This window comes from Pyrgilauda ruficollis, unplaced genomic scaffold (assembly GCF_017590135.1).
Source record: "Pyrgilauda ruficollis isolate IOZ18807 unplaced genomic scaffold, ASM1759013v1 scaffold12, whole genome shotgun sequence".
Lineage (NCBI taxonomy): Eukaryota > Metazoa > Chordata > Aves > Passeriformes > Passeridae > Pyrgilauda > Pyrgilauda ruficollis.
In genome coordinates this window covers 2,170,800-2,186,276 of record NW_024510321.1, presented here as the reverse complement: position 1 = coordinate 2,186,276, position 15,477 = coordinate 2,170,800, and the positions used below count along the sequence as shown (strand labels likewise).

Below are 15,477 nucleotides of genomic sequence, written 5' to 3'. Positions count from 1 at the left end.
CAGGCACCCAGAGACCCACAGCAGAAAGAAATGAGGTTCCTTCACACTTGATTTACTTCTTTCTTAAAATAAAATGACAAATTCTTTCAAAAGATGAGGTAATTTAGGCTGGAGAAAGAAAGATGGGTAAGGGAGAAGGGACGTTAAGAAAAGCTGGTTTTTAATCTAGGGAAGCTAGTTTACCCAAGAACTCTTTAAGATGATGAATTGTCCTCCCTATAAAAAAAAAAAAAAACCAAGAGTATTTCTGACCTTTGGATTATAAATTATATAAGGGAAAGCAAATTCCCTAAACTAAAGACATGATTTTAAGACCTCTGCTGAGCTAAAAAAAAAAAAAAAAAAACCCAAAACAATCCAACCAGCATTTACAATGAAAAAACTTGGTAGATAAGTCAATCTCAAAACTCTTTGAGGAGTACAGCAATTCCATTTGCCACAACTTGTATTTTTTGATATAGGAGATCTGAACAATCTCCTACAATTCCAAGTTTCTGTACAAATGGGCACCTCTGAAATGGTGTTTCTCAGCAAGGAAACTTCCTTTCCACGGGGGTTCTGCCTAAGGCAGAGGTCAAGGACAATAAAAATCTGTCAACCTCCTGCCTGATAAGGTACCAGGCTCACTGGTAAAACAGGGATATGCACTATGGACAGTGTGGTTCCACAATATTTCCCATCTCCTGGGATATTTTGCACAGGTGGAAATACTTCTCAATGTCAGTGATTAATGTTGGAGTTTATAAACTGCTTAAGAAAATGGACACGCATTACACAGATGACAAATCCTGCTAAATGACAGAAATTGCTCAGATCAGTTCATTTATGCTTTAAGTGACTACAGAATTACAGGTTTGAAGGGGGAACAGGTTGTCAGAGCTCTACAGGCTGTGTTAATGCACATCACACTCAGCCAGAATACCCATTTTTTGCCCTTTATCACAGTGCAAAACAAAAAAGAAAGATTCCTGAAGGTCAGCAATATCACAAGAGGTATTACACACACAGGCTTTGCCTATCCTGTGCCACACAAATGACCTTTATTTCAAGAATCACAAATTCCTTACTATTACCTTCATTTTTACCATCCAAATATGCTTGAGGTATTTACTTATTTTAGAGGTTAAGAACTTGAAATTCAAAGAGTGAAGCAATTTCCTTGAAAATCATGCAGGGACTTTTCCAGCAAAGCACAGGGACCAATTTCACCTGACCACCTCTGTCAGGGGAGAAAGAGATGCACAAATCCACTCCCTTTGGACCCAGCTGTGGGGTTTTTGTTTGTTTTCAGGGTTTTTTTTGTTGCTATTTTCTCTTTTCTCCACATGGAGTCATCTCCAAGTGCCAAACTGCATCATTTTTGGTGAAGAATCTCAGAGTTTGCAGCAGGGAATGGAAAAGCAACAGGCTTTTGAAATGTTTGACTATAAAGCCCAAGCCTTTTATTGGGATTTGTTTCCAAATGTAAATATGTCAGCCTGACAAGCTAAGTGATCACAACTCTAAGCCACTCAAAAATTCACTTTCCAAAAGCATTCTGTAAAGTTTGAGGAGAGAGAATTTGTCTGTTCCACAGCACCAAACACAGCTAAAGCCCACATCAAATCAGGATTAAAAATCACAAATCTCTAAAACATCACTTAAATGTTGTAAGCACCAGCTCTGGTGAACATTACAGGTGGAAGTACCACAGATATTGATTTTTTCTATATAAAACAGGCACAGTGTAAGAACTGTCAAAACAACTATTGCTTTAAAGCACGTTTAATCCACTGACTGATATTCAGTAATCATTTTAAGAGTGACAAATACATGGAGAGCTTCCATCACAGGAAATCAGACAAAATTATGAACTATCTTTATGACCCACAAATTAGTACAAGAAATAATATACAAGTAAAATATAAAACCTCTTAAAATATACAAACTTCTTTGTCCAAGTAGAAATAATCCATAAAGATAATATATAAACAACATTTCAGAATTTAAAGTACTTAAAATTTCTGTTAAATCAGATGGAGGGAAGGTTTGCTAACTGTAACACCCAACAGAATATGTTTCAAACAATTTACAGAGTTCATGTATCAGAAAGGCTCAGCTTCACATTAACCTCTTTAATTCATCTCCAGCAAGAACTTCACTGTCTGCCTGAAGAGGGAAAGTAACAGCACTGTAATTTGTTTTATTCAACCCTTCAGAAATGATCACTGATTAAAGACACCAATCCAAGATACATGGAGGGGACTGATTTTCAAATTATGGGCGTTTTGCATTTACTCAAAACCATTTCTTAGAGCCTTAAGTGAAGTTCTTAAAGAACAAGACACAGAAATCAGTCTCCTCATGATTTTGTCCAGACCTTTCAAATATGCTGAAGTATGTAATAACTCTTATCAGAGGAACTTGAATTACTTACAGGAATAAAAGGGGGCAGAAATTGAACACAGATTGCCACAAAAACAGAATAAATGTCTATTCTTCCTTTATACTTTTATAAAATACAAATGACCTTTAGCATATGAGCTACCAACATATATTAAAGCCAACCTATGTCCTATTTGTGTTGGAGGGAATGAAAAATGCAGTGTTCAAGCAGCTTTTTGTGGGCCCAGCAATGATTAAAACCCCATCCTTACATAATTTCCTGTTTGAAAATGTTTTAAAATTGACAAAGAGCTAAGTATAAGTCCTGAGAGAGAGACTCCACCTGAGCACACAGGGATGCCTGTCTGCATTCCAGAATACACAGCTTCCATGCTTTGCAAGAGAAATTACTAGATATAAAGCAGCAAATGGAGGAAGAGAACATTTTGGGACTCAGGACACAATGCTGAAGGAAAAAAACAGCCCTTACCTGATGTATGGTTCCATCAATTTCAACAGGAACGATGAAATCAGCGTTGCTAATTGGCTAGAAAGAATGACAAGGAAATAATCAGCATTAAAAATAAAATGGTTAGAGGGAAAATTTCAGGGGCATAAAAGGGAAGAGTACCAACTTCTGAGGAACAAGTTAATAATCATTACTGACTACACATATCCACTCTGTGTGTGCTCTTACACGAGTCAGAATCTCACAGTTGTAATTTCAGATGCTGCACTTCCCTTTTCTCTCCCATTTTTAAGCTTCATAAAACCTAGCATGCTTCACTGCTTGAATAACCCCCACTACCACTGAGTGTGCTGATCAGGAAAACAATCTCTTTGGATAAACTCTTCCATCCAGTCTTTATGTATAAATGACCATCAAGAAAATCAACTGCGTATTGCACACATTCTACTCGAGGGTAGCAACTGGTGACCAAATTAAAAATAAAGACAGAGGTAAAAGTAATACCTAATGGTCATATTTGAATCAGCAGCTGAAGCAAGACTTAAGTTGTATAGCTAAAGGATTCTAAATATGCCAATTCAATCAACCTAATCATGTAAAATTGCATTTTAATTCCAAAAGGAAGAGCAGGCACACTCTGCCCAAGTCCTTGAATCTGTTTTTCCAGCCTGTCGAACACAACTTAATTCTCCAGACTTACTGTGAAAAACTGCTGGTCAAGTACAATTGCCTTGGAAAGCAGCAAAGTGGCCTCGTAGACAGTTCAGGAGTTCATAATCTAATCTTGGCTAGACAGCAGGGGTAGTTGGGAACAGGCTGCTGCCAATGTTTACTGGTTCAAGTGGACACCACACTTAGGTACAGCTCATGCACTGTGTCCATTCTAAAAAAGTCATGTAAATATGCCTGGGGCTCATTCCATCACCTGCAGCCTGGAAATGGCTGAGACAGAGCTGCCAAAGACAGTTTTAACATGACTGATTAACAGCCAGTATCTCTCATGGATACTGCCCAGGCTGGAACTGGTATTAGCAAGCTAAGGCTGGAGAACATCTTCACTCAGCTCTGTGAGATTTGTACAGATGGTCCCACCTGCTTTTCTGGATCAGTCAGCAGGCTGATCTCAGGAACCACCAAGAAGATGTCCCTGGAATATCTGTGGGACTGGAAACAGACTTTAAACTCATTCAGGGGGGCAAAGGTGTGCCAAGAAAGCAGAGAAGCAGCTGAGGTAAAGTGACTTAAGAAGCAGATCACAAACTGGGGAGTCTAAACAGGTGCTCTGTGAAAAAATGGTGGGAAAAGAGGATCCTGCAGTATGAACCTGCCAGCAGCACTTTGATCCCACTCCCTGGGTAAACCAGATTCTAATTCCCCTGCCAGACAACCTCCCTGCCAGGAGAGCAAAATGACCACAAGAATTTCTGTGGAGGGAAACACCCTTTCTCAGGAGAAAAGAAATAAAGAAGATGGTTTGATCTGACACCTGCAAGTGCTGGGTCTGAGGGCACAGGAGAGGCTACATGGAATCCTCTCATCCTGACCAGCCAGGATTGGCAACAGACCTCTTGCTGACCCCTGTGCTGATGTGATCTGAATAATTCCTCAAATACACACCGATCAATCTGTATTTTTCTTATCTAACACTGAGCAATTTCCCCTTTCTGCTGTGGGAAAAGACAGAGGGGAGGCTCCCACCTGCTCCCTGCATGAAGCCCCTCAGATAAAGAAGATACAGTGCAGCTCTAACAGCCACAGAACAGCTACACAAAAGTTCTGATGCTTCACCTTAAAAAAAAACAAACCCCAAATGAATTGTCAAGAAGCCCCAGCCACCAGTTTTCCAGTGGGTGCCAGCTCCCTGCAGACTTTGAAAAGGCTTGCACACACTTGAAGGATTTATATATGCATGACTCCCTTCAGCAAGAGAAACACTCTGCAGCAGCAGCAGGAAAAGAATAGGTCACTGCAAGCTGCAGAGGTTTTGAAATCCACTGATAAAAACTACAGCTTTTATGGAATTTAATCCTAACAGGAGCAACATCAACCAGATGCCAGAGAAAAACCCATTCAGTGTGAGCAACTTTGGTTTTTTCTAACAAATAAAACTCAGCCTCAGACTTTGTCACAAACTACTCCCAATTTGCTTCCCCCACTTATACTTCAGGTGTTATGTTGCTTTCTTGTTGGCACTGGTGATAAGGAAAGGAGCACAGACTGGAGTTCTGTGCTCCCCAGGGAGGGAAAAGAGGAGAAAAGTCTGCAGCAATTTGCTGGTAAAGGTTTGTGGGCACATGAAGCACGTCCGTGCCTCCAGTGGGAAGCACAGAGACAGAGCCTGGAAGGCAATGCATTTCCACTGAAAATCTTCAGCTCAGTTAGAACTTTTGTATTAAAAAATCCCCAAACTTTCAGCATTTTAAATGTTCTAAAGGTGTTTCACTGCCAGTTTTGAATAGGACTACATTCCAGGCTTGCATGTGGTTTAATACATTTTATACAAAACCGTGTTTACATCTCCTTGATTTAATAATTTATTATTTTTTGCTTCTATTATTGTTTTATGATGGGAATGATAACTACCCTGTCTATCTGTTCCTTTTTTACTCTTGCCAAAGAACCCTAAACTTCATTCCTTTAATATGCACCTAACATGAAAGACCAGTACCTCCTTAAAGCTTCACAAATATGCAGGGGCATAAAAAGATGAGAATTACCCTCCCTCAGATGTTGCTGCTTTCATAAAGAGCACTTTAAATACTCTGCCTCTCTGGCTGTGTCAAAAAAACATGTAATCTGCATTTGAAATATGAAGCCTATTTCATAACAGAATTACAAATTCGAAAGTATCAGGTGTTTTAAATAAAGCCTTTTGTACTAAAACTCTCAAATTTATGTATGCTTTTCTAGCTTTTAAGTGGGGACCTACCTGGTTAGAGCAGACATGTTTTAATGGAAGAAAAACCCCCAAAATAACCCCAAACCCCTACAAAATAAAAAGCTAGAAAAGTAACTTGACTATCCAGGCAGAGCAGGGTGCACCCAGGTGTTCAAACCCCTGCTCTGCTGGAATGTACCACTATTTTTGATGACAATTAATGGTCTTAATTCAGCTGAAGAATTTCTCTTCATGAAAGAAAACCCAGACAGCACCACTGGACAGTGGCAGCCACTGAACAACTAAATTAATTTCCTCCAGTCCTTGGTTTTCTCTTACATACCCCCAGTCACAGGGTTTCATATTGAAATAACACCACTGTCACCCTTAAATTCCAATTCTGCAGAAACTCCAACATCTGCCCAACTCTACTGACCTCGCACAAAAAAGGACCAGTTTTCTTTCCCTCACACAAAACATTATTCAGTGCTCATCATCAAGAAAAATCTTTTGGTTTTTCTTAAATATCTACTCCACATCATTTAAATACCCATTAAATATCATTTGAATGTGGGAGGATTAAAAGGAGCCCTCTAAGAAACACTCTGCAAATCTCAGTCCTACAAGAGAGATTTGCAACTGTGTCAACCATTAAACATGCATTTCTCTAAAATGGTTTAAAAAATAACTGATAACCACCTAAACTGAATCTCATTTTGTTTCAAAACCAGAAAAAAAATCACAGTACAAAATTACCCACAGCACTCAGAAAGCAAAATTGTATTTTTACCTTCCAGGTAACAATAAGCTTAACACTTCAATTTTATTATACACAATTAGACTTTTAAATTCAGCTTTCCCTTCTTGTTTTTGGCTCTTGTTTAAATAGGAAGGCATGGCTCCTCCCTTCCCAATCCAGCTGTGGTTTTTATCTCCCTGAAAAGTTCTCTAGAGCAAGCTCAGTCTGGCTACAGAAGACAAATATGGCACTGAGGCTTGGAGGCTCCTGCACACCAGAAATTATTCTGTACCATCAGGCACAACAAAGACAGAGAAAAAAATTCTTCATTTCAGTCTGAGGCACAGGAATATTTGTTCTAATATTTCCATATAAGGTTTTCTTTAAGTCAATAAAGAGAGGCTGCTGCCAAATTCTAACCACAACATGAATTACAAGTTTGCATTTCAAATACTGGCAATGAACAAGTGAAGGATTAAAAAGTGGAGCTGATGCTTCCAGTGAAAAATGGAGTGCAAGCACCTAGAAGACTGTAAGGGTGGTTAATTTGGTTTGGGAGTAGTAAGGTACCATTATTAATTCTTATAAATTCTCCAATCAATGGTACAAAATTGGAGATGCTTTATCAATATTAGCTGTACTAATCAGAAATGCTATCAGTACCCTAAGCTAATTTAGACTCTTTGTATTTCTCAAGTCTCCTAATCTCAGCCCTACTTAAACAACAGAAAAAACAGCAGTACCTTCAGCACAGGCTGAGCTCTGAAGGGTTACAGAAGCTGCTTCCTGAACATGACTGACTCACACCACCAACAACTAAATGGTATTTGCTCTCTGCTCTGAAAACTAAATACCTAAAAACAATTGCTGTGATCAGGACAGAAGCCTGACCTGGACAACAACATCCTCCAGCAAGAGAGAAGAGCCACCACTTGTGCCCAAAATCTCCTGGTTTAAGGTACATCTAACCCAGCACAAAGCTGTGCTGATTCTCCATTCTCCTACATTAACTATGGCATCATTTAAGCCGCAAAAACAAACCCTTATTTTCAAAGCAACAAGCTCTGGACCTGTCCAAAACACAGATCTTTGGTGGAATACTTAAAGCCATGAAGTCAGTATCTATTCCAGGCATTGCTGCAGTCAGCGTGATTTTCTCAAAAAATAAAATAAAATTTAAAAAGCAATCTCTGTTGTTACTCCCCTGAGAGCTAAATTAGGATGAATAATCACAGGAGAGGGAATGAGGACTCCCAGGCAGAGGATGGAAGAGGAGTTCAAGTGTTAAGTTCAAGGCTTAACAGTTCCTGCAGCATTAACTGACAGATTCAAGCTGCAAGAGATCCCTTTTGAATTTACTTACCTTAAATGAACTGTGCACTAAAGTTTCATCTAAATCAATGACCACACACTTCTTCCCATAGTCTGATGCTGTCAGTTCTGGCAGGAGGTATTTAGCTGGTGGCTATAAATAAAAAGAAAAGAGGAAGACAACAAAAAAAAAAGTAAAACCTCTATGGAAGGGGCACCCTTCTGTCAACATTACTATTCTAGTAATTACTGGGAGCTGGAATACATGACTTGAAATCAAATGATTTTCTGGACTCATCCCAAGTTTATGTATGGATATTAATGGCTCATGCAATTGCAATACCCATACAGACTTTTCTTTTTTAAATTAGAGACTTGTTTAGAATGACCTTCAAAGCGCTGGAAATGAAAATGGTAAAACACCACCACTGTCTAAACAAAAAAAAAAATCATAAAACTAGGATATTTGATATATTTGATACAACATCTTTTTCCAGTGGCTCTTTTCCCAATGCCTGGTTTGGTGGCTGTTGTTATTCTATTTCCAGTCAATGTCATTTGCAGCCATATCAGGCTGATGGACATTTACACAAATCATTATTTCTGTTTGCCATGAAAAATGCTGAAACTGAGGAATCCAGCCTGATGAAAGACAGCATTACTAATTTTATCTTCCAGGACACATCTTCACTCTTGTTTTTACCATTTAGGAGGGTGGTGATCAACTTCCATGTGAATTATGCTCCCAGTCAAGGTGTTAAAACTGCAGTGAAGAACCTGAACTGGGCTCTTCTACAGCACACTGCCCTTACTAAAAATGGCACCAATCCCATGAATTGACAATTTTTCTGAAAGCAAGGCAGACAGTCTCATATTCTTTGGATCATTTCCCACTTCAACACCCCAGTTTGCAATAGAAATGTGTAGCTTTAGATTTTGGTACTGGATACTTTCTGAAATCACAGAAATGGGAGAGAATGCTTCCATTTGGAGCTGAAATACTGCTGCCACTCGGGGGTTTTTTGAGAAAGAAAAGAATTAGCTTTATAGAAAAGCATCAGCAGGGAGAAGCTTAAGACAGAGAGGAAATTAAATTAATTTAGACTTGGGTACACAACTCGAACTCCATTCTTTTCCTTTTTTTTTATCCGTTTGCTGTTGCTCTGGTAAGGATTCATCATTTATATTTATTTATGGGTTTGTTCTTTTCAGTGGCCCTTTGCAGAGGTGCTGGCAGAGATCTGAGGCCACCCCTGTGCAGGCAGGGGGGACACAGGTGAGGCAAGGACAACCTCCAGCAGCCAGGACAGATCAATCATCAACCACTGGCTGAATTCAAGTGTCACCTTGATAGATACTGGCCCATGATGCCTAATAAACTCTTAAATGAAGCACCTAACAAATCAGATTCTGGACTTAAATTAAGTGTTTTTTAGCTAAAGCAGGAGTTCTCGGGGGATTTTCAGGAGCATTCAGTGAAATTGATTAAGTTCCTCACAATTAACATCGACAACAGCTTTCCCTCAGCTACCAAACTGGAAGCTGCCCTGCCTACAAACCACTTGTCTCGGTGCAGTTCCTCTCAGCACACACCTGACAAGGACCTTCCAATTAAAACAGCTTCTGCACAATGCCTGCAAAGACTCCACAGCCACCCAGCCAGGCTGGAATTTCTACAACACCTGGCTAGGTTATGGACAGCCCCACAGCTGCTTCAGTTCCACCTCTGTTTGTTGGCAACTACGATCAGACCTAAAGAATTTTGGTTTTTCCCTCCTATTCAAAGCCAAAAAGGTATTTAGCACTCCACCTCAGTTTTTTCATATTAAGAAGGATCCAAACTTGCAACCTAAAGAAAGTAAAATCTTTTTGAAAGCAAAATCCAACCCATTTAAAAACAGTAATATTCAGAACGCATGTTCCAATACTTCTTGTCTTTGAAGATGAAAAAAAGGTAGGAACATCCCAAGAAACCTCAAACATACTTAAAAAAAAATTAAAACAGTTCAGTTTATTGTTGTACCGAAAACTCTTATCCCCTTTGAGTTTTTGACTACATTAATCTGCACAAGCAGTTCAAAGCCAGAAATTCCTTCTGCTATTTGAACTCCTTATCAAACTGAAAATATCCGTATCTATGGAAAATATATGGAACTATATATTCTTCCACATCAAAATGCACATATGAAAAACATGAGCAGTGTCTTACATAGGTATCTAAATTTTTTTAGCTGTAAACTGTTGCATTTGTCATCAAGAAAAGGATGGACACACACCAAAGACTACAAAATGCAAGAACTTTCATCTCTGAGAGTCCAAATTCCCTGAATGCACAGTGAGGTGACCTGCACCTGGTTTTTTTCACCCACCTGCACCTCTGCCTTCTCAAAAGCAGTGGCTGGGAGAGGCACAGTTCACCTGTGGTACCCACACAGAGGTTCTGGTTACTGCTGGAGCTCCTCTCTCTCTTCAGCACTGCTTTAGGAGATCATGTGCAGTTACTGACCTAACTTGATCTAACAAGGGCACAACCGACTCTCCCACAAGCTTTGGCATCTTGAGTTCAACCTGATCTTGTTTCCTTATTTCACACCTTTGAAGATCAGAATAAATGAATTTTCCATTTCACAAACTGCAATTCTGTTGCCCTCAACTGTGAAAACATTCACCTTTTGATAATAGGGAGAAGGGAATTTTCTGAAGCTGAAGCCACTACAAGTTGTGAGGCTGCTAAATAGCTGGTGAAGGACTTGGGAGCAAGGGTGGCATTTTTGAGGCTTTTAGGAACTTGAAAGGATTTGTATGCAAAGTATCAGCCCATTTGTTTTGCTGTTCAAGCTTTCTGATCTAAAGCAATTTCCACCTGCCAAGGGCAGCAAAGCTTTTAGTCAGAAACAAGCATTACTCAACACTGTGTTTCAATTTTCTCACTAATGGAGACATACCCAAGAAGAGTTCTAAATACCAGATTTCCATCACAGTTAACAGTGAGTAGTTATGGAAGTTTGACAGCGTCTTTTTTTTTTTTTTTTTTTAACACACATGACTTAAAGACATCTCAGATGATTAAGAATATTTAATTGTGGCTAACAGCAACTCATATTTACTATGCAACACTCCCCCAAAGGCTGCAGCCTTCCACAGAACTCAGCAGAAAAATGACACGTGGTATCTCACTGGTTTGCTCTTCAATTCCAACAAGACACAAACTGTACACAAGTTAAACTAGTCACTGTTTGGGATTTATGCATTCCAGCCAGGTCTCATGGCTGATCAGCTCAACAGACCTTGTAGTGAAACGACTGCTGCACTGCTTCAGTCCCGTGGAAATAGTAAATTCCCTAAGAAAAAACAAAAAAAAAGGGGATGGTGGCGGCAAGAGAACAGGACTTTTAGTTGAAGCATAAACAGCTGGTCAACACAAATCTTGCAGAAATTCACTGTACAGAACAACCATCAGCTTTCCTCCCTGCAGGCCTGGATTTCTCACAGGTATCAGAATTAACAAGCCCTTTTTTTTCCTCTCTCTGTACTGGCAGTGTTGTCAAGCCCAAGTGCAGCACATTAATTTACTGTTTGTGCTCTCCTCTGCTCACACTTTGGGCAGCACGTGCAGGGCTAACAGCTTCTCCCAGCAGCTATGTGCAGAAATACTCTCACAGAAGATAAATTATTCCTACTTAAAACACAGCTGCCAGAAGATGCCAGCTCCTCTTGTGGAGCAGGCAGCTCCCAAAATTTCTTCTAGAAAAAAGTTTTAATAAGGATTTAGCTAGTGTAGGTGAGGACAAGTGGTAAAAAACTCCAATATCCCTGTGCTAAGATTTAACTTCTGCAGGGATTCTGAGGGATAATTTTGATACCATTCATTAACAATGGAATTCTAAGCTGAACAAAAGTGGACACTCCAACTCATTTAAGAGCTGAAGTTGGACAACATCTCATTTAATTTGTTGCATAAACATGGCTTTGTATTTCCATCTACATTCAAAAGAATTCCATCTTCATTCAAAAGAATATAAAATAGTGAAGGTGCTATGGGTCTACTTTGATTTGGGGGTTGGAAGGAGATAATCTTTTAAAGTTCCTTCCAACCCAAACCATTGTATGATCTTATGATTTCTCTACCATATCCTTTCCAAATAAAGCTGAATAAAATCCATGAAAACACAGGCATCCTGAGCTACATTTATATTTTTCATCAGGTCCATCAAAATGTGTCAACTGGGGATATTTTGGGTTTGCCTTTTTAAAAATGTTGTGTTTATTTCAGCCCTAAAAATAATTAATTTTGCAGTATAAGGAAAATAATCAATTATGCTGCTATTTAACCTATGCCTTATCTTGGAACAGTTTCAAAATATGAGTTACAAACACAGTAAATTTCATATTTTAAAAAACTCCAAAGTAATGCTGCTTCTATTTTCTGAAGCACCTAACCTGAAGCTGGAATATTTGTTTAGCAGCCATCTTTATCAATAACCAAGTGAAAATTCATATTAAGTCAAACTTTTCAATTCAGTGCAATTAATACAGGACAAATCTGATTGAGCAGAAGATCCACTTCACTGAACTGCACACATAAATGCAAATAAAAGCAATGCAAAAACGCACATAAAGCAATGGAAGCTTTCAAACAGGTGACCTCAGCACACTGCCAGGTTTAATACACGATAAAAAGCACAATAAAGCTCCAGAAATCCTCATATTTTGACTGGAGGCTTCAAATTGAAAGTGGGGAGTGGGCAGAGCTCTTTTTAGAGCCACTCAGGAAATCTGTGAACACTTGAACTGATGACATTTGCAACCAGCCCTGTAAAAAGTGAATGTCCACTGAATTGTGACCAAGCTCTGTGTCTGTTTAGAAGATTTTTCTCCTGGTTTGTACAAGACACTGCAGTTCACAGCCCCAGTTCTCATCCCTAGCTAGCAGAGAATCAAGAATTTCTGCCTTAATGGGTCTGAAACACAAAATTAGAGCTGTCTTGGACCAACACCCCTCCTAAGACCAGCAGAGCAACACTTCAATTTTAGGTGTTTTTCCCAAAACAACCCTGCATTTTCCTTCCTAGCACTCCCTGCATGTGCAGCTCCCTTGTGCCTTTATTTAGATGATGACACAGTGCTGCTGGCTGGTTCCTGAGAGCCAGCAGCACTTTGATACTGGGAGTAAATGTCACACCAGTGCCCAAGGGCCATGGTTGCCTGACAACACTCCCGTGTCCTGCTGCAAGAAGAAGCATCAGATGGCACTGGAGAAGGAGAAGGAGTGTTTAAAGTCACCTGCTTGCTCAGAACTCTACATCACAACTGCAGGGATAAGTTAATTTTACTGCCTTGTTAGTGCTGGGAATATATGTCTGCAAAATTACAGCTGAGCTTAAGGAAAAAAAAAAAAAACCAAAAAAAACAAAGGAGGGGAAAAAAAAAGAGATATCCCTTCTTGAATCATTCATTTTCCTACCACTGTCCAAATGTAACAGAGCACTGCTGTAACATTGCAAAGGCAGTGTTCTAACAAAGCACCTGATTTAATTGCTATACCTGTCAAAGCTCTACTCATTTTCCTTCCAAAATTTTGTTCTGTTTGAATTCTTATTCTGTTAGTACCTACAGTTACTCTTGGGAAAGGTTTTTATTCCAGGTCAGAGCACAGCCAGAACATATTTCATGTTCAAATAATTCCTAGTGGAGCAACTACAGTCACCTAACAGAATTTGGCAGGTATGTAAAAAAGAAAAGTAGTTTGGAAATCAGTATTTTCTGATTTACATTTGAGGTTTTTCTATTCCTAGACTTGCAGAAATACAAATCACATGCATGTCCATGCCTGCCTGCATACACACCATGCATGAGCCATACCAGAAATAACAGGTAAGCAATAAAGAGGAATTTCCAACAGTTCTCAAACCCAAGAGAAGCTGTTGGAAGAGGGAAGATGTGCACAGTCCCAGGGATCTCCTGGCACTGTTGCACTGCAGCACAGACAGGAGGATTCTTACAGGAGGATTTGGAATGCTGGGCTACGTGAGAAGGAAGGGAAAGAAGAAAAAGAATGGCATCTTGGGGAATATCCAGGTCTTTAAAAGCTACCAAATATCTCAAACAAGAGGGCTGGGTCACAATCTCCACACATCAGCACTGCTGTTTTCTGGGAAACTCTGCAATGATGAAGTATTGTAAACAACAAAGGAGCTAAAAAAAAAAAAAAAAAAAGGGAAAAAAAAAAAAAAAAAAAAAAAAAAAAAAAGTACTTTCAGCTTTACAAAGCCTAAGCCTTCATCCTTGTAAAAAAAAAAAAGAGCAGCTTTTTGACCAAAAAAGGTTAAAACAAATTAAAAGCTTCAGTTTGAAGGACTTGATTTTTTTCTTCCTTTTATTTAGCTTTGAAAAATAATTCAGATGCCAAACAGCATTCCAAGTTTAATCCAGGGAAGATAAAGAGAAATATTGAGGCTCATAAAGCAGCAGCTGATACCAAGAGCATCATTTCAAACAAGTGCAGTAACGAGCAACAGTCAGTGTGCTCTGTTTTCCTAGCATGACTTATTTCAAATAAATGATGCAGTTTCCAACTCTTCTTTTCAACTGGAATATAGGGGAAAATGAGAGGAAAAGGTTTTTGTAATTGTGTCTCACATAATGATGATGAGTCACCTTTTGCCTCTATTAGAATAAATAATTTTCAGACTACCTCATGTGTTTTCAAAATGGTAAAAATTCAGAAGAAACCCAGATAAAACCCAAACTCTTCTTTCAGTCCCTGTAGAAGACATGCAGCTCAATTCACCTCTGGGGATACAACATCACAGACAGAACATAAAATCCTTTTGTTAACATGCAACACAAACCAGACCTGTTAGACTGCAACATAAAATGAATCAAAGCAAAAGTAATGAAAATTATTAAAAGAAAAAGGGATAAAAATACATACACTTGGTATAGGCATGACCTGCATCTGGTCACCCTGGGGAAAAAGAAAAAAAAAAATCACTGTAAGGGTAATGGCTTTTAAAGGGTAGAACAAAGGTCTGGAGCAGTAAATGTAGCACTCAAACATTTTAAACCAAAAGTTCAAAGTATTCAAGAAACCAGGGTAAAAAAAAAAAAAATAAAAATAGGATTTTGCATTTTAGTTGCTGAAATGATCTGTTAGTATACTGGCATTTATGATTTTTAGGAGACTGGACTGATAAAACCCATGCTATGATTAATAAGAGATGACAATAAGAAAGTACCTGTATTTACTGGAACTTTTTCAGCTTTAAGATCTACTAATGGGTATATTTGACAATTTGCACTGCAGCAACAGGATACTGAGCCAGAGGCTGGCAGAGGGCAGAACCCCATTCCTTGAACCCAATTTCATTTGAGACAACTGACTTGAAAAAACAGCATTTTCACTGAGGCAACAGCAGAATGTCTGAGAAGGACATGATGATGTTAAACTAATCCAAGGAATTCCATTTCTCCATCCAGCAGTGACAGTGCTGTTCCCATGGTCTCACTTTTGCACTACACTTGGGAGAAAGCAGGAAATTCTTGGCCAACCTGATCTTTCCTTCTCATCTTTGGACATCCAGAAACAAGGACAGCTCCAAAATGGACAAAGCCTGGCTCAAATGGGTTAACTCTCACTCAACTCAAACTCTCACTCAAATATTTAAGAGATTTTTGAAGCTAGAATTCTATTTCCTTCAAAACCAACTTTATTTC

At 39.0% G+C, this 15,477-nt stretch overlaps 1 protein-coding gene across 5 annotated transcripts in view; it reads right to left on the bottom strand.

The window, feature by feature from the left end:
• CTDSPL (CTD small phosphatase like) overlaps positions 1-15,477 on the bottom strand; it is an 80,853-nt gene that overhangs the window by 13,492 nt on the left and 51,884 nt on the right. For 2 of the 5 annotated variants that reach the window (XM_041488134.1, XM_041488144.1), the window contains exons 3-6: positions 14,696-14,728; positions 11,049-11,102; positions 7,814-7,915; positions 2,855-2,911 (exon numbers count right to left, since the gene is read on the bottom strand). In XM_041488134.1, coding sequence (XP_041344068.1) covers positions 2,855-2,911; positions 7,814-7,915; positions 11,049-11,102; positions 14,696-14,728 — 246 coding nt within the window. The remainder of the gene's footprint in view (positions 1-2,854; positions 2,912-7,813; positions 7,916-11,048; positions 11,103-14,695; positions 14,729-15,477) is intronic. The other 3 variants (XM_041488153.1, XM_041488170.1, XM_041488161.1) reach the window with 2 other exon arrangements.